General features: G+C 34.3%; 1 protein-coding gene across 3 annotated transcripts in view; it reads right to left on the reverse strand.

Annotated features, from left to right (window-relative positions):
• BBS9 (Bardet-Biedl syndrome 9) overlaps positions 1-20,503 on the reverse strand; it is a 415,930-nt gene that overhangs the window by 242,675 nt on the left and 152,752 nt on the right. For all 3 annotated transcript variants that reach the window (XM_008686478.2, XM_008686476.2, XM_008686479.2), the window contains exons 10-14: positions 15,341-15,522; positions 10,839-10,915; positions 7,895-7,948; positions 2,313-2,415; positions 685-789 (exon numbers count right to left, since the gene is read on the reverse strand). In XM_008686478.2, the coding sequence (XP_008684700.1) occupies positions 685-789; positions 2,313-2,415; positions 7,895-7,948; positions 10,839-10,915; positions 15,341-15,522 (521 nt within the window). The remainder of the gene's footprint in view (positions 1-684; positions 790-2,312; positions 2,416-7,894; positions 7,949-10,838; positions 10,916-15,340; positions 15,523-20,503) is intronic.

Raw genomic sequence — 20,503 nt, forward strand, 5'->3', positions numbered from 1 at the left:
GTTACACTATGTTAAAACATTGAAAAAAACACTAATTATTCATATTCTATCAATAAACAGATTTTCAAACAGTTAATATGAAAACTTCACTGCACAGGGGAAAAAACAAACTATAAAATTTGACCAAACGAAGTTGAAATTTACACTAACTGAATTTCAACTGGACTGAAGATAATTTTTTTAATTTAAAAAGAGTTCCTTGAAAAAAACAGATCAAATTTTACTAAATCTGTTCTTAAATATTTTAACACATATGATACTAAAGAGTTTCATTTAGTCATTAAAACAGTGTCTGAAACTTTGAACACTGCTTTATATTAGAGCAATCCATACTAGTCTTTTTCACTAATTCAGACTAGGCTTTTCTTCTTTGTTCAAATAAGTGAAGTCTAATACCATTCTTTCAGTGTGAATAAAAATATATCATATTCGCTATTAATTGAAAAGACAGATTCAAACATTATATGTGGAAATCAGCTAAACAGACTCACCTCTAATAATTCATAACACATAAAAGTAATTTGGACATACGATTTTATTTAACACTAGGAAAGAATTATTTTTCCATTTAGTAATATTTTACAATGTGTTTTCAATCGTAAACACTTAAACATTTAACTCATAACTTCAATAATTTAAAAGGAGTAATTAGGCTTATAAATCTGTGAACAACTGTGTGTTTACCTGATGGTCTGGTATAAGAAACAACAGCATTTCCTTCCAATTCAGGCGGTGTGTAACTCCCTTTCAGATAAACAGAAAAGGCTACTGTTCTACTCATCTCTGGTGCTATAAGCAACGTAAAAGTAATATTAAGTTACAAAATTTTGGACAATTATCACTAACAACAGTTAAAATTATGCATACACTACATGCCAGCTAGTATCATAAGCATTTTACATGGATTAATTTACTTAATCCTCACAATAACCCAGTAAGGTGTGTACTGTTATTGTCCCCAATTTTTATGAATGAGGAAACAGGCTACGGAGAGATTAAGAAGCTTGCCCAAGATCATATAACTAATCTAAAACTGGGAACTGACTCCAGAACAAGGGTGCCCATATTCTACATCACTGCTTCTCTTTAGTCAGATGAATAGGCAGCATGATCAGAGAAAAATGTACACAAAAAGGCAAGAGAATTTGGGAATGGGGATTAGTACACTGCAGAGGAAAATGGAAGGGGGGACTGTATATGGATGTAACTATAAGTGTAACAACTTTGCAGAGTGTACATAGCCTTCTTTATTCATGTATTTGACCTCCAACCTACGTTAGGTAGTCTTAAGAGGTTGTTAACTGGAAAAATACATTGTTCAGAACGTGTTTTAGAAGGAAAATTGGAAGTATTGTGAAAAAAATTATAAAATAAAGTGAGAATCCAAAGTTTGGGCATCACCTACAAGGTTACTTCAACCATTCCACCATTCATTCAGTGTTTCAATTACTATTTTACTGAACTCCCCCTATCTGCCAGGCACACTCAGGTTAAGGGTTGGTAATACAAAGGCAAAAGAGAGAAATATGTTCTTGACTTCATGAATCAGATAAAGAATGACCAGCTGAACAGCAGCAGTAAACAAAGAAAAAAACTAGAAAGATAAATCAGAAATCATTTTGATAGGACTAATGACAACTTGGATGTAAATGGTAGGGCATGAGAGATTCTGTGCAAAGAAATCTTACTAAGAGTTGCCATTTATGGCCTGTCTACTACTTTAGGGATTATTACAGATATCTTACCTAGATTCATTTTCTAATTAAATCCTCAAAACAGCCCTGCAAGACAGATATCATTATCCCCTTTCTGCAGATTAAAAGAAATTGAGGTTCTAAGTAATTACTAAAGTAGCTTGCTGAAGGTTATGCATCAAGTAAGTGTCAGAGCCAGGATTCAAATTCAGGCCAGACTCCAAAGCCAATATTCTTTATTCAAACATAACTGATTTAATAAACAGCTCACTAGAGAAACACCAATAAAGAAAGTCTTCCAAATTATAGTATTTAAGTACAATTACAGGCCCACTTAGTTAAGGAAAGCACTTGAAAATCTATAATTACTTCAACTCAATGACCATTCACTGAATGTCGCTATTTTTTAAAAAAAGAATCATTCATGTTTGATGTTTGGAGGGAAAATATAAGCAAAACAACACAATCACTGATTTTAGAAAAGATACCAGGCTCACTATCCAGACAAGAAATGTAGCCATGAAATAAACACACTAACCAAAAAAAAAAAAAAAAAATTTTTAAATTAAAAGAAAACCTCACATCATGATAGACTTTAAGCCAAAACAGAACACTTACCCATAAATTCAAAGGTGAACTGATCACAGGTCAATAATAAAGGTGGTTGCACATAGACTGATAATTTGGCTTTTTGCAACACCAGTCGATTCTGCAATGTGACCTAAGGAAACAGAAATTGTTATTAACAGAAAATTACATTTTATCCAAATTGATAAGGTAGCACACATATGTAAAAAATCACTAGCAAATAATTACAAAGCATTATCTGAGAAAAAATGAGTAGTAGCAAAACATAACATGTAACATAAATAGTAGATTAACTGGTAAGTAGATAAGTGGTATTTTCTACCCAGTTAGAAACTGGAAAAAGTCATGGGACACTACATCAAAAACTAATGATATACTGTATGGTGACTAACATAACATAATTTAGAAAAAAAGAAAAGAAAAGAAACTGGACAAAGGGCTTAAACAGACTTTTCTCCAAAGAAGATACAGAAATGGCCAAACAAGCACATGAAAAAATGCTCAATATCTTTAACCACTACGAAATACAAATTAAAACCACAATGAGATACTACTACACATCTACTAAAATGCTATAATCAAAAGAACAGACAAAAATCGGTGTTAGCAAGAATGTGAGGAAAGACGCCTCATACATTGCTGAAGGGAATGTAAAATGGTATAGCCTCGCAAGAAAACAGTTTGACAGTTTCTTAAAAAATTAACATCAATATACCATATGACCTCACAATTCCATGCCAAGAGAAATGAAAACATATGTCCACGCAAAAACTTGTACACAAATTTCATAGCAGCATTCTTCAGAACAGCCAAAAGTAGAAACAACCCAAATGTCCATCAAATGATGAACAGTTAAACAAAATACGATCTATCCTTACAATGAAATAGTATTCAGTAATCAAAAGAAATGAAGTACTGGCACATGCTACAACCTAGGTAAACCTTAAAAACACTCTGCTAAGGGGTAGAAGCCAGTCACAAAGAACCACATGTTGTATGATTCCATTTATATGAAATGTCCAGAATAGGCAAATCTATAGAAAGAGAAAATAGATTAGAAGTTGCTGAGAGATGGGAACAAGGGAGGGGTGAAGGAAGAAGGAAGGGAGCATGAGGTTACTTTTGGGGGGGCAAAAATGTTCTAAAATTAAAATGTAGGGATGGCTCCACAACTCTGCAAATATAGTAAAAATCACTGAACTGAACTCTTTAACTGAGTAAATTGTATGGTACATGAATTATATATCAATAAAGCTATTAAAAATGTTCTATCAAAAGCAAAGGAAAACTCTGTGCTGCGCTTGGGGAATAATTACATCACGAAATACGTGTTCATTTTCTTTTCATGTATAGATGTCACAACGGGATTATCTTACCTAGTATCTGTATACCACCTTGTGCATAAATTAATTATTCTCTAAAGATTTCCTTACTAGGTGCATATTTACTAGTCTAGATACATATCAAAGCATCACATTCTATTCCATGGCTTAACACAAAAATACAGACCTAATTCTAGAAAATACCAGAGTGACAATATTGACTGCTGCATATCTCAGTTGGCCACATTTCTAAACTGGTGCTCTTATATGGTGATGCTAAGAAAACCCTCCCAGATGAGAATCGAAAGCTAAGAACTCTGGGGCAACAGTGTGAGTAGGAAATAGGACAGGTATGGGTAGAGAAGGCCAGGACTTCTCTCACTCCCCCTAAGGAGGCATATCAGCAGAAATTATCAGGCCCGTGGATTTTTACTGGGCCACAGTGCTAAGAGGCATCATTTTCAGTCTATCAAAGAAAAAGACCTTACTTCCATTGTGCAGGTTCTCTCTTTGGACTTTTGTGTCCTAGAAGTCCCAGCCTTTGAACAGCCTCATTTGGGTAAGTTCATCCACGTGGTTGGTATGGTAAGCTAGACTTATCACAGTCAACTGCCCAGGTAGGGCTGGTACACCAACTGAATCACAATCTCTAGGGTAGTTCTGGGTATTGGTGTTTTCTTTTCTAGCTCCCCAGATGATACCTGTGTACTACCAGGGTTAAAAAGCTGTCTTCTATATGGCACCTTTGCTGTAGAGCACCTTTCAGTCTAGTTATGAGATTTCTAGTATACGAGACAGATACATTTCATTATTAACTCACATACTGCAAGGGTACACTTATTTAAAGAAAAGTAGTTTTCAAATTTCTCTTAAGTAAAAGGCATGTATCACCTATTCCTTAATATATATTTCACATATATATATATAATATATACATACACATACTATAGAGAAAGAAATGATATACAGGAATATGCAACTGGCTCAGAAACATTATATATATATATAATTAGATTCAGTAAGTATCTTGCATTCATTTGAAATGATGTGGTATTCTATACAATTTCAAAAATAAGTTAAACACAAAAATTTTGATTTGCAAAGTAAAATTTTTCAAGGCTAACTACTGATGCAAATAAATACAATAAACACAGCAAATGAACAATGAATCCTCAATTTTACTTTATAAGCCCTGGAAATATATGAGGGGAATCTGCATATCACAGGCAAATCTTTCTTCATGATGTCTGATCCTTATAAACAACATAATACCTTTTTAGTAAAATCCTGACAGTAATTATGGGAAGAAGAAATTATGCCAGGTCCACTAAATAAACAGGACACAATTTAAATATTTTACTATAAATAATAATATAATGCTAGTCTATACATATATTTTAGAATAAAATTAATAATATAAATGATAACCATTAACAGCTTTTTATATTCATGGAACCATGCTAATAAATTATTTGTGTGCATTATCTCATTTAATCTTCACAACATCATGAAACAGGTACTATCACTATACATCATTTTACAGAAGAGAAAACTGTAATTCAGAGAGGCTAAATAATTTGCCCAAGGCCACTCTGATTATAAGTGAAAGAACCACAATTTAACTTCTGTCTGCCAGAATCCAGAACCCATACTCTGAATCGACTGTGGTTAAGTCTCAAAACAACCCTGCAATTAAGAAGTATCTTCATTTTACAGTTTAAAGAAGGGGTTCAGAGAAGCTAAATAACATGTTCAAGATCAACAAGCCAATATGTGCAAGAGAACTGAAAACTACCACGAGGAATATATCTTAAGAGCTTAGTTTTAAAAGTGAAAATGAAAAATCCATAAAGTAGTAATAAGCTGCTTGTAAGAGAATTAACATTCTGGGGTGCTGGGTGGCTCTGTCAGTGAAGCATCTGTCTTCGGCTCAGGTTATGATCCCAGGGTCCTGGGATCGAGCCCCGCATCAAGACCCGCGTGGAGCCCCTCATTAGGCTCCCTGCTCAGGGAGCCTGATTTTCCCCCTCTCTTCACCCTCCCCCGCTCATGCCCTCTCTAACAAATAAATACAATCTTAAAAAAAAAAAAAAAAAACAGACATTCTGACTCTGCCTGGCATAACAATGTGTACTCAGACAATGATCATACAATTTTACATTGTTAGCAAGATCATGATAGTTCTCATGCACAGATTTATTAAACCCCAGCAATGGCCTAGGCATTTTCAAATGTGAACCATGGAGATGTGTGATGAAAATAACTAAACGAACAAAGAAGACTTGTGTTTGAGCCAAAAAAAAAAAAAAAAAAAAAAAGCGCTAAAGACTTGGCTAGATCATAAACCTCATATTTTAAGAGAAAAATAATTACAGAATATTAAGGGGAAAGTATAAAACATTAATACAAGAATTTTCCATGCTGTTTTCTGGTTCTAACAAAATGAAATATGATCCTCAGGAAATACAATACCAAATTTTTATCCTAGATACATAAATATGACTCCAAAGGCCAGGTATGAACAACCACTCTGCCTTAGTTGCCTGGAATAGATGGTCACGCATCATGCACACATACTCAAGGTAGCCACATCTTCATTCACTTGGAACGGACAGAAAAATTTTCTCAATTAACAGGATTTATTATGATGGAAACTTGCATGGTTATATATCTTGGCTGCTGTTGTTATAAAAGGCTATAAGAAGAGATTTATAGCAAAATTTGTATAGAAACTGTCAGACAGAATCAGGAAGTCATTATGTCTCCTGTACAAATCCAGCTGATTTTATGCAGCCCTCGTGTGTTGCATTCTTTCTCGTGCTCTTATAATGGCAGTAAGGAAGAGAGTTGAAATGTAGTCATTCTCAAATATAAAAATTCCACTAATGAAGGAGAATTTTCCAGTATTGTCATGTCATCATTTTAAGATGCTATTATTACACATGAAAGCCTAAGAACTGCATAGGTGAGAAAGGTGTATTTACTTATAAATAACTAGTACTTGGCGGGGGGGGAGGGGACTAGCATGAGCAATGTTACCTGGTTTAAGTACAGGATTTCTTTTTGCAATTTATAGTGTGCTCCTGAATTATTGTGTGTGTGTGTGTGTGTGTGTGTGTGTGTGTGTGTGTGTGTCTGAACAGTAATGGTAGATAGATAAAAAAAGAGGTTTCTCTACACAAAAGTCTATAGATCATTCCTGGAACTCTGCAGGGTTTTTTTCCTTAAGTGTTTGATTTCTTGCCACTACTGCTTTTCCAGACTAAGAAGTATTAATGAGATAGAGCCTTTGATTGGATGGGGGGAGGGAGAACTGGGGAAAGACCACCCTTGTTTCCAGTGGCAAGAATCCAAAAAAATTAGCTTAGGAAACCGTTACAAGATTGGGCTCCCTTCAACTTCTACCAAAGATCCCCACACTTGGGCCACCCGCTGGGTCCAGTGTAAGCTAACACAATTGGTAAAGCCTGGTGCCCTGTCAAGCTCCTCCAAGGACAGCAACCCATAATCTAAGAAAATATAAAGTCCTGTCCAAGTTTTGACTAAGCAAATCGCCAAGATCCACAACTTTTCCTGGCTCCAAGGTCTGGGCAGTGATAAATATTTTCAGCTTAATAACGTGCTGACTGATTACCACACTTTAATCTAAATGCCTTAAGAGGGTTCTACATTTGAGTTCTAGCTCTAAAATTCTACAATGACAGGACTAAAAATCTTAACCAAAACCACATCCTTCATATTCTATTTTTTTAGGACTATCAATTTGTCACTACTCTAGTTTGTGGCGTCTTCATTTAATATTTTCTTGCTATAAATACATCCATTTAAAGTTAATGTTATGGCAGGGAGATGATTGGAAATTCTTCTCAAATATACACATAATTATACATAGAAGAAAAATATCAGCATTCATACGATTCCCCTATATATATATGATGCGGCAATCAACTGGTTGGTCTATCATAAATGGTGATGACACAATTCCCCCAACATATTTAAAATACTAATTTTGTTTCTAGAAAAAGACCCTACATCATTTAAACATAATGGTTAAGCATAACCCATAAAAATTATTTATATTACATAACATTGCTATGAATGCAATTATCAGTTTTATATTTGTAGGAAACAATAAAGGTTATCTTTGCTACCCAAGGCTAAGGGAAATGTACAAACTTCAAGGGCTTTCTTTACACTTCCATAAGCCAGTCATAGGGTGACAACAGGGGCAGATGTGATGAAATGTGTAATACTGTTTGCACAATACAGTCTAGAACCATGGTACAATACCTTAACTGTGACTGAAGGGACAAGGTCAGTTCCCACTTCAACATCAGTAGCTTGCTGTAAACACAGAATTGAGAAGAGAAAGAAGGAAAGAATGGTTTCAAATTACATGTCCATCAATGAGTAAACACAATAGATACAATATATACTTCCTAGTACCAAAATAGGGAACTAACCATAAAGGACTTATCAATCTAATGACAGATAAAAAGATCAATGTGGCTTTTTGAATGTCTTCCACTGGAAAGTCATGAGCTAATAAAAACCTTTTTCAAAAAGGAAAGATTTTATTATCAAACTACTCTCTTGCCAAATTTATTTAAATGTTGAAACTAATTGAATTTAAATAATTTTTTAAACATTGAAACTAATTAATTCTATAAACTCGTTCTTTATATTATATAGAAGAAAGCTTCCTTGTATGTCTCAGATTAGCATTATGCCATCCTTTAAGGTCCTTATATTTTCAACTTGCCAAAGTTATGTTTTATTCTGATTAATAATATGTATCTAAGACATGTAACTAATGATACAAAGCTTGAGCGGCCTTACACCTAGAAAATAAAATAAAAGTAGAAGTGTATTTTTTTTTACTAGCTCATATCATAAACTAGGTCACTCTTTGAACATCAGCCTGGGTTACTTGATCCTACCTCTTAAAGAATTCAGAGCATAACATAATAGAACAAACATTTCCTTATAAGTTATAATTTACTTATTAGAGCGGTAGATTAAGAGGAAAAAATCTCATTCTATGACAGAATAAGACCAAGAGGTAACATAATTTTCTAATAATGCCCATTATTGGGGAAAAATTAAGATCATAAAATCACTAGTCCAACCAGTGAATAGATCCACTGTGCTTTTAGTTAACTTATTTATAAGAATTTTTTTTTGCTAAGAAAAACTAAGCCACTTCTAAGCAACAGGCATGGCTATAATATACTGGGTATCAGCCTAAGTAAGAGTTGGGAGATTCATATTCTATATACAACTCCAGAGAAAACCATATATGAACTCCGATCCACCTTCTCAATCCAGAAGATACGACAACAATGCTTGTCTCATCTATAAAAGACCTCACTCTAATATAAATTATTTTTTAGATGTGTGCTTTCATCATAATGACAAAATAAAATACTAAGCAAGGCTTTCTGCTCTACTAGAATCTAAAATCCAGGAAATATTTTACATTTAGCTGTCCACAGATCTAGAAGAGAAACCAACATCTCCTGTTTCCTGCTCTTTTCAATCCACGGTTAAACACCTAGGTACTTCACGGACAGCAGTCCTTTGGGAAGATAAAATTATAGCCAGAGAGAAATAGCTGCACAAAGACACCATGGCACCATGGCCACATAAATCGTTGGGCTAGTGTGTTCTAATGGGATGAATATGATATTCTCAGGAATCTCTTAAGAAAAAAATAGTAAGACAGGGAAAATGAAGCTGGAAAGACACACCTAGTTAAGAGGAAACAGCACTCTGAGTTACCAATAGGGAAATATACATTACAATACAGTGCTATTACACAAGACCTTTTCCTACAAAGATCAAAAGTTGCTGAAGAACAGAAAGGGAATTCCTCGTTCCAAATAGCTTATGTTTAAGAGAACCTAGAAAAAATTATATAAGTTGCCCAAAGGAAAATAAGAATCATTTCCAAGCAAGAAAATGTGTGTACATTTGTCAGCTAACTAAGCAAAAATGTTCCACTCAGACTACACCCTTCAGGTAGAGTGAGAAATGGTGTGTGCTGAATGGCCAATGTTTTAAACAGTGCCTCTACTATGTGACTCAGCTGAGTGAATGTTTCTTTCATATGTAGTACTTTTTTTAAGTATGCCCAACTTACTATATTATGGCAATGTTAACATGATTTTTATCACAGCTTGGGTTGGCTCTTTATACCAAGATTAATCTTTGAAAACTTAGGACAAGTACTTACTATATTATGCTCTGATACCTAAATACCGAAGTCATTTCCTTGGTAAAATTACATGACATGAACTCCAAATATAGTAAAAACCAGTGAATTTGATCACTTGCCAAAATTGATCAATTTCTGATTCAGACACAGATAAACTCAATAGATTTTTGCCCAAACTGCAGTCAGTGAGACATAACCAATTATAATCTAGCAAGTGCTTACAGAAAACTAAACAAGGAGATGGGACAACATGACCAAGGACAGTCCCTCTTTCATCCTTCCTGTTTCTCATCTCCATTCATCTATAAAGCAAAAATACTGAGCACTCATTATGTGACAGAGACTAAAGATATGCCAGGGGACGAGACAAGCAGTAGAATGCAGGGTGTGGTAGTGGTGGGGGTGGTGATGATGATAATGCTTAAAGAACTAAAATGTAATTTGATGATGATGATGATGATATTGTTAATTATAACAATTCAACAAAGTAGATTCTATTATTATTCCCATTTTACAGACGAGAAAAATTGAGACTAAGAAAATAAAATACCCTGCCAGAAAAAAATAATTCCTGGCCCAAATGCCCAACTGTTTACTGTTAAATAACACACACAGACACCTCCATCCCCCCATCCCATCTCTCCCTACCCCACAACATTATTTCATTGAACCTTCAACAAAAATCTTGTAGGGTCAGTATTATTCACCTGGATTATGATTATCTCAATATTCTGGTACTGAAAAAGTTAAAAAAAAAAAAAGTAGATTCAGAATAATGGGGAAAATGTCTTCTATTATTGCCCCTTCCTCTCCTTTTTTTAGACCAAAATCCTGCCTAAGGAACTCCTCACTAAGAGATTGGAAATGTTTTTCCTAGAAAGCAATAAAGACTAAAAGTTGTTATCCTCCCTAAAGTTTCTATCTGGGGACCAAAAATTTAAACCAATACATATTGATCCCAAATCAGCAAAGTCCACCACTATCATAAGCCCTTTTAAAGTCTGCAAATATACCTACAGACACTGAATCAAAGTTAGGAGAAACCATGACAGAAACTTTCAAATCATCTTCTCTCTCAGTCATGGGCCAAATACCTGCAATTAAAAAGAAAAACAATATTTAATCATAAAGTAAACCTGCTATATATAGTTTTTTTTAAAAGGTTTTTCTATACCATATATCAAAAACCAACCCCATAAACATACTCACAAGTTGAAAAAAACTAATGCATTACAGAATGAGAAACCTGATAAATATTCCCCCACTGCAAAATTTTAAAGAAAAACTGTCTTTCTCCAAAGATATTATCTGAGATGTATCCCAGTGACTGAAGAGTATTGGGAACTTCAATGCTCTGTCCTTTACACTATAGGTAGAAGCCCAAACTATACCTTTTTGAAAGTAAGTTGGTCAGAACTATCAAAATGTAAAATATACGTATCCTATGAGCTAACAATTCTACTCCTTAGCATTTATCCAATACTCACAGACACACCCAAGGAGCTTCTTTGCTGCTGGTAGTTATTAAAAACAAAAACAAAAACAACCTAAATCTCTATATTTCTATTAAAGGGAAATGGTTGACTAGATTATGGTATATCCACACTGTTCAATAATCCAAAGCCCAAAGCTGTAAATAAGAGTGCTATCCAACTTTATACACTGATACGAAAAGAACTCCAGGATGTGCCTATTAATTAGGGGGAAAAAAGCAAGAGGTAGGTACAATGCATCTAATATGCACATATCTGTGTAAAAATAAATAAACATTGAATTTTTTTTTAAAGAATACACAAACACTCTTGATAAAGCTTACCTTTAAATAATCTAATGGAACTAGGATCTGGGGGTTTTACCTTCTTAGTACTCTTAGACTTATTTTCACCATATTCGTGTTATTTTCACAACATAAAAATTTCACGATTTAAAAATGTTTACAGTGCATAATGAGATATGATGAACAAGTCACACAGATACTAACAAGAAACATAAATGATATGTATGCAAATATTTGTGTGTATGTATATTTTACGTATATGAGTTCATATATATACATATATATATGAAACCCATATATATATTCATATATATATACGAATGACAGACTATTGGCTGCCCACCTAACATCCACTTTTCCCTCCTCCTCCTTTGTGGCAGAGCTATAATTCTACCGGGGCATTCGCCTTCATCTCAAAGTCATTGGATTAGTCAAATCCAATCATGGTGATTTCATTCCCCTGATCATTTGTTGTTTTAGGCATGAGCGTGGGGCTTAATCCTGGCAGACGTGAGGTGAGGGAAGTTGGGAGTGGGGGGTGCTGGCACATAATTCTGGGAAAGCTATTTCCCCACAATAAAAAGGGAGACTTAGGAGAAATATCTCTCTTCTTCCCTGGAAATCATATTTGCACATAATACCTGGAACTGCTGAAATTACCCTGTGACCTTGAGAGGAAACATCCCTCACACACCAAGTATAGCTGACTGAAAACACGGTAAGTTCTTGGATGATGCCACAGGAATCAGCTGTCTCACAAAGAGAAGAACTACCTACAGTTGCCATCAGGTATTCCTCCCAGTACTGCAATATTTGGTGTAGGAATTTCCATAACTTACTTAGTGACAATACAAAAGCCTACTCCTTGCCCGCCCAAAAATCTTTCTTCAGTTCTTTACTAAAAGAAGCTCAATTTTATGCTAAGCAACAAAGTGCTCAGCTAAAACACTAATTTTCCCAGCCTCTTTTGTAAGCTTGGAGTGGCCAGTGAGATGTGAGTAGGAGCTGCTCAGGGTATGGCTTCCAGGAAAGATCCTTAAGGGGGCTGACTCAGCTGCAGATGTAAGGGCAGGAGTTCCAGGAACCATCCTGGACCAAGAAATGACCCTGGGAGAGAATAAACTGGAGTCCCTGATGACAGTGGAACTGCCAGACCAACGCCGGTCTGCCCATTGCTGGATTTCTTTTCCATGGGAAAGAAAAAAATCTCTGCCTTGTTTAAGCCACCTTATTTAGGTATTATGTTCTGTGCAGCCAGACATAGCCCTAAACAACACATCTTCTAACAAGGTCACCAAGTACAAATGCTTCTAGTACTCAATGGTAAAGGCAACTTAGTTGTTGCCCTAGACATACTTCCAATAGGGTACAGAGTTTCATTTATATGCCCCTTTCTTACTCTTCTCTTTCCCTTCCTGAAGACACAATTGTGTGGGAGGCTATCTCAATATCGTACCCATTCTTTCACACCCCAGGTAGAGAACATGATCAACTGGCTAAATTATAAGGAAATTCTGCCTTTGAAAGTGCCTACCAACAGATGTTGTTGACTACTGCTAACAGAAATGCTAGGCAGGATTCACACTAATGAGTTGAATATGAAAAGCTTCAAAACCCATGAGCCATACAGAAATTATTACTATAATTTCATGCTTAAAACATACATTCCTCATATAAGTTACATACATAAAATCAGCTTCAAAAACACTTTTATTACAGTAGATAATATACACCATGTGTACAACAAAATGTACTCTTTAAATTGGCTTTAAATTTTGCTGAAAACTCTTGCTTTGAAGAAATAAAAAAAGCTTTAAGTACCGAAAATAATCCACAGGACTGTGAACTTTTTTGTGTGAGTTAAAGTCACTATACTAAAATAAGTGGCATTTAAATGAATAATGAGGTCATCAAAAAGTTCAGAGTTTTAACTTCTCATAATCTTCTATAATGAAGTGATTTGGTGCTTTTATATAATTACAGGTATTTTAATAAACAAATATACCACAGTTTTATAAGGGTACAGAATACTAAGTTTTTTTTTATATCTGGAAATAAAATATTTTAGAAGTCCTTCTTTCTTACAAGTTTCTCTTTGGGGTTTTGGGTTTTTTTTTTTGGTTGTGTGTGTGTGTGTGTGTGTGTGTGTGTGTGGTGCTGCTGTTGTTGTTGTTGTTGTTAGGACTAAAACCAAATGATGATGGCAAAGAACTGTCAGGGAACTCCAAATATTAACTAAAATTTGAGGTTATGTAAATAATGAACTTTGCACCCAAGTCTGTGGCACATCCCTACCTTAATTAGCAGTTATTTCAAAATACACAGAAGGATCAAGGTAATGACAACTTGAAAATAGACCAACCTTTCTCATTCAAGGGCATTAAAAAAAAACTTTTAGCTGTAAGGGATTTTTCTGAGAAATCTTTTACACAATTGAGTGTTAATTAAAATATCATTAGCACATTGTTTATGGAAAGGGCAAAATCTCAAAACACGAAGTCTAAAGTGAAAAGCAACATTAAAGTTATTTAATGGATTCTGGAAATTTCATGTTTTATATATATGTCACTCTCTTCTAATTATATTTTTAAATGACAAAAAGAGACTCATAATTCCATTACTCCCCAAAACACTAGTACCAAAAAGGGGAAAAAATGTGTATATTGCAATGTGACACATCCAATTTTAACCATTCTCCATTTAAGAGGGGGGTGCTGACAACAAATAGGTTTTCTGTAATTGGAGGTACTTAAGAGACCTAAGTTTCACCCGTTTACTTTCAAAACTTTCTAAGAGAACCAAGGCATAATAATTTTACCTCAATAATCATATTTTTAAAATATATTATCTAAATTCCTCTGAATCTGTCTTGGTAATGGAGACTCAAAAATATATAAATCTAGTAAAGTGACTGGGTCAGGATTAAGATTGGCTCTGGTGTTTTGGTTGGCTTTTGATGCTCTGCTTCTTTTATTATTCCTACTTGTTTTAACATTTCTCTTATGTGAAAATAGTCCATACTTTTTCTCATTTAAAAAATACTTTTACCTGACTCTGAGAAGAAAACTAAAAATAATATTTTTCACATATCTAATTCAAACTGCAGGATTGGTGTTTTGTTTCTCCTTTTAATTTACAATAAAATTATACCCCTGTGAATCCCTAAGAAAGATAATATTGAGTTGCTCAAAACTCAGAAACTGAAAATATCATCAGCCTCTGAGTCATTAGAAATCAACATACTGCAGGTTATACTCCATTTGGATGGCTAATTAACTGCATACCTAAATAATATCACTAAACTGCAAATGACCACATTTTTCGTAACAAAGTGGTAACTCATGTACTGCTTCGGTTTCTTTTAAAAGAAGCAACTAAAATGTTTTCAGGGATGGTAGAAGTTAACAAATGATCACTCTAAAGTTTAATGCTCTTTTCAAGTCCTGAAACCACTATGCAAAGAAGTACTATGCTCCTTTCTTAGAGTTTAAAGAAAAAAAAAAAAAAATTAGATAGCTCTGTCCCTGAAGCACACTCACAAAAGCAGTATCTTTAGTAGGACATTTTTTTCAGAAGCTATAAAATACAAATTAAAGAGCAACACTGTTTATACAAATATGATTTTAATTAAGCCTAGAGGAGAAAATTAACTAATACATTCAAAATATTATCTACATACAAAATAATATCAATTTTATCATGAACACCAAAATCAAATAATAAAAAGTTGCAAGTGAGATACCTTGTGATTTATTAACATCTTTGATGATTTTCTGAAGTTCTTTCAATTCTATATCAAGTTCATCATAGTGTAGTTCTCTAGATTCAACCTTTGGAGCTTGGAACAAAGAAGGGTCTGTCCCCAGGTATGAACACTGCAAGTGACCATCATCACTCAGGGTCACTATCACTCCCTTTAAATCACTACAATAAGGAAGAGAAAATGAGACATAATTCAAATTTTTGGTGGATTTAGGTTTGACCAACAATATTTTCATTCAATTCAGCTTCAACACGCCATTAAGAAAATGGCCATGTAACTATTTCTATTACATCAAAGACTCAATTCAAATGTTTCAAACATGATTTATGTTTATATAAGCACTCCCAATGTTAGGATTCATTACAAGGGGGGGGGGAACCTTAACAGTTATCATAATAGCTGTCACTTTGGGGGACCTAACTACATGATAAATCAAGCTCCAAAAGCTTTTCAAGTACTGTATCATTTATTCCTTGCTCCAGCTCCCATTTGGCAGATTCATAATAAGCATGTGAACACTTGTGGAGCTACCATGGAGCAAGAGTGAGCCACAGGCTGGCTGAAGATCATGGCTGAGGCACAGGAGCAAAGATGGGACAATGCGGGCAATGGTGAAAAATGTTAGCGAAGTAAGCCCTGCAAGACCCTGAAGAGAAATGAACTCCCTGCTCTTTCCCTTTTCCTTCTCTACCCTGGGGACTTGTGCTTGCTCTTTCGCCAGGGCTCCCCACCATGACTTCCTTCACACACCCTCCTACTGAAGCAGCCACAGTCACTTCTTCATCCCCATCACCTATTTTACCCACCTCCCCTCTGGACACAACATTCCTATACACACTTTCTCTAGGACTTACTTAGGAACAGTCAGTGCCACATAACCCTCTGGTATGACTTCAGAGAAACAAAAAATAAATTGATATCACTGACTCAACAGCTAAAAAATTAGACTAGGAGTCAGAGACTTTGGGTTCTAACTCTGACTCCACCCCCTATATAGCAGAGTCAACTTAGTCTTTCTAAATGTTATCTCTAAAATGAGAAAGTGAGACTAGGTGATCCTCTAAGGTCTTTAAGTCTTATGAATTGGTTCTGTTAATATAGTTCAAAAAATAAATACTCCCAAAATAAAATTATTTTCCTAAAATAAAGTGTGAAAAGCAACCCAGGTACCTCTGGGCTTTACCCTTTCTATGCAGTCAGGGGAAGCCACCTAGTGGCCACAGAAATCCTAACTTTCGGCTCTGACAAGCCCATTTCAACAGAGCAAACCCTCGGTCCCCTCTGAGTTGTGACTGTGGTCTGTTCCCCATTCCACCCAACCCCACTAAGGTCTGGAAACTTAATGAGTCCTCAGGAAACTCTAGAACACTAAAAAGATCTCTGGCTGGCTTCTCAGAGAATGTGGAGATAGATCATCAGGTCTTTTTAATCCAAAAGAGTATTTCCATTTTATCTTCACCCTTTGAGTGGCCCATAATATATGAAACCTATTATGACCCAACACAAGTATCCCTCAGTATTCAAATTTATTTGGTCTATGAATTGGATAACTTATTATTGAATCAGTTTTGTTCCATTGTTTTAGACACCAAATAGCAACAACTTAGACACAAGAGATTTATCTAAAAATGTATCTAAACCTATTTAGTTTAAAATAGAAAGAGTTTGAATAGTAGTGTATGCATGTATTTCCTCAGACTCTTAAAAAAAAAAGAAAGAAAGAAAGAAAGAAAGAAAGAAAGAAAGAAAGAAAGAAAGAAAGAAAGAAAGAAATTACTGGTGCAGGATCTTCCCTCCCTGGAAGAATTTAACAAACGTCACCAGAATGTCTTAACAATAAATTACAAAACTTAAAGCAATTTATTTTCTTCAGTGGCATCAGAATCACTGCATATAATTTAGATAAAATAACAGAAACTTAGACCTCAGTTGAATCCATTTAAGTTTGCACAGCGTGTTCCACAGGAACACTGTAATAAGCTCTAAAATCTCTAAAATGAATGAGTGGAATTTCTGTCTAAAACCTCTATGATGGGACAGACACTTTGAGGCCTAGAACACTAGTTAATAAATAAGTCATCATTTGGTATCTTAATTCAAGGAACAAATTTTTAAATAAATATATCATTCCTAAAGCTAAGCCAAATTTAAGTATAAAGAGAAAAGGAAAAACACAATCAAGGTTTATTTTAAATCTTTCTAAAGAACATTTTATTTAACAATATTATCCATTTAAGTTAATGTGTAAGCTTCTGTAGATGACAGAATTTTATGCTGGAAGAAGCCATCAAGTAAATCAAGTACTGAGTACACTAATACTTATATCTTTAGAGTTAACATTGCCAAAATTAAGGTCTCCAGATTATTACTGGTTCTTGAAGCACATTAGCTAACTTAGGGCATTAGAATAATGCATTTTATGAAGAACCCAGGTCAAAGATGTTATATTCCTAGGACACATAATAATTTTGTGTATTCAGCAATGGGGCATGAAAATAAACAACAGAGGTTGCTCAGGAATCTGAAAGTAATTGTTTCATCACTCAGTAAACAGATCCCTGCCTTAACAATACATTCAAACAAAATTCCAGATGGATTTTAAAAGTTAAATTTTAAAATATGAAACTACAAAAATATTTATCTGCCCTTGGGATAGAAAGACCTTTTGCTGTAAGAAAGCAAGGGAGGAAACTACAAAGGAAAGGATCACTAAATTAAACAACAAAAAATTTTAAACTTGTTATATGCTTTAAAAAACATGATAAAAAAGAACAAAAGGCAAACTGGGTAAATACTTGCAACCAATATAAAGTACATAATTTAAGTTGAACCATATGAAGTTGTGAATATTTAACTGTTTTTGACCTATAAAAACCATCTTGTATGTTTCATCTAATATGTAAAGAACTCTTATAAACAAAAAAAAAAAAACCCTCTTACAAATCAATGAAAATGAGATTATATCCCAAAAGGAAAAGGTAAAAGGAAATGTACAATTCACAATCAAAAATAAGTCAACAGATAGATGAAAATATATTTTTTAAAAGCCGCATTTGATTATTTAATACCTTAAACTAGAAAAATTGTATTTAATAATCAGTCCTGCTGTTAGAGAAGGTACATGTAAATAAAAACTCTTGTACAGTTTTAATGGAAATGTAAATTTGTTAAAAATGCTATTAGTGATCATTTTAGAAATATCTATCAAAAGCCTTAAAAATGTTCATTACCTTTTACACAATAATCAACTTCCACAGTTATTAAGGAAATTTAGAAATAGCCCAAATGGTAAGAAAAAGGGGAAATACTTTAAAAAGTATGATTATCTATAATAGAAAGTTGAGAAGCCATTAACAGCCATGTTTTACAAATATCTGCTTTCAGAAAAAATAGCTACATATATATAGTGTAAAAGCAAAACATAATATTGTATATATATTCATTTTAATTTTATAAGATATAGGTATATAAAATACAGATTAGAAAAAAAAATTACCCAAATGCTAATAGAATGGTGATTATCTCTGGTTAGTGAGATTATGAGTTATATTCATCCCACCTTATGGTTATAAAATAAGATTTTTTTAAACTCTTTTCTTTTTTTTTTTTTAAGAAAAAAAAGTATGTCCCATTTTCTATCCCCAGAGACTGAATTTGAATCTGCAATTTAGAAGTTAAATAATCTGTGGAATTAAAACTTTTATCCAGTTCTCTATTTTCTGACAAGGCCAATCTATAAAATATGCAAAAGAGAAATATTTTATCAAATTGTCAAAGTCTGGTGTTTATTACTAGATATAGATATCAAAGAAATCTTAAAAACTTAAATACTATATATTGCACCCAATTTTTACTCTGCCTCAGGAAGGGCCAAACAATTTAAAGGCAATTCCCTTTAGACACAGCAGGCTGACTCAGTGTGGGCAGCCCTTCCTCAGCCCCAACAGGCTGGATGTGGTCATTTGAATATATTTTGAGTCATTTCATCATCATTCATTTAAGACATGTTTATTTAGCATCTGCTATACAATAGAAGCTGCAAAGGCAAATAAGACATGGTGCTTGTCCCATAAAAAAGAAAAAACAAACTCTGGCCTAGTTGTAAATGAAAACTTACTTAAAAAAAGAGAAAGAGAGAGAGAGAGATCCTGATTTTGACTTCTCCCCTCCAACTCAAACCTGTCCCTCCCACAGGTCATATTATTTATTTTTCTAAGCATAATACCTAAGTATTCAAGAATCAAATACAGAAAATAAAAAAGGAAAAGAGACAAATTCTACACAAAATGTCATGTAAATGATATCTGCCTTTAATCTACAAAGTTAAATAAGAAGTGATTATGGTTATTTCCTCTTGTTGAGAGGAAATTAGCTGACACACCTGCCTGGAATTCTATAGCAAGGGCGCATTTGATAGCCATTTAGAAGTTACTTTTGTCAGCAGCATCCGATTTTGTACATTTAGAAAAAAATTAAAATCTTTTTTTGGGGGGGAGGGACCGAGGGAGAGGGACAGATGGAATCTCAAGCAGGCTCCATGCTCAGCATAAAGCCCAACATGGGGCTCAATCTCGTAACCCCTGAGATCATGACCTGAGCTAAAATCAAGAGCCAGACGCTTAACCAACTGAGCCACCCAGGCGCTCCTAAAATCTCTTTTGATGATTATCTGAGTTATAAAGTAGATTAAGGAATACAGAATCTAACAGGGATGTGGCGCTCTTGTTAGTTCTTGTGAAGACGAGTACATCTTAAACAAAAGAGAAATAATTTCACATTGGAAATATCTCAAGTCAATTATACTTATGATTAAACCAGCTTTGGAATCTTTACTGCCTCTACCAAACTAACACTAAAACAGAAAACAAAATAGGGGGTGCACAATTTTGTTCTACTCTCTTTTTTATATATTCACCTCTCATTTCTCTACTGCATTTCATTTACTCATCATTCATTCACTTATTCATTCACTCATCAAGCATTTTCAAACACCTATTATATGCAGGATACTATCTGAAGTGCTATAGAACATACAGAAATTAATTAAAATCAGAAAATTAGGGGCACCTTAGTGGCACAGTTAAACATCTGACTCTTGGTTTCAACTCAGGTTGTGATCTCAGGGTTGTGAGATCGAGCCCC

Source organism: Ursus maritimus, unplaced genomic scaffold, assembly GCF_017311325.1.
Source record: "Ursus maritimus isolate PB19 unplaced genomic scaffold, ASM1731132v1 scaffold_3, whole genome shotgun sequence".
NCBI lineage: Eukaryota > Metazoa > Chordata > Mammalia > Carnivora > Ursidae > Ursus > Ursus maritimus.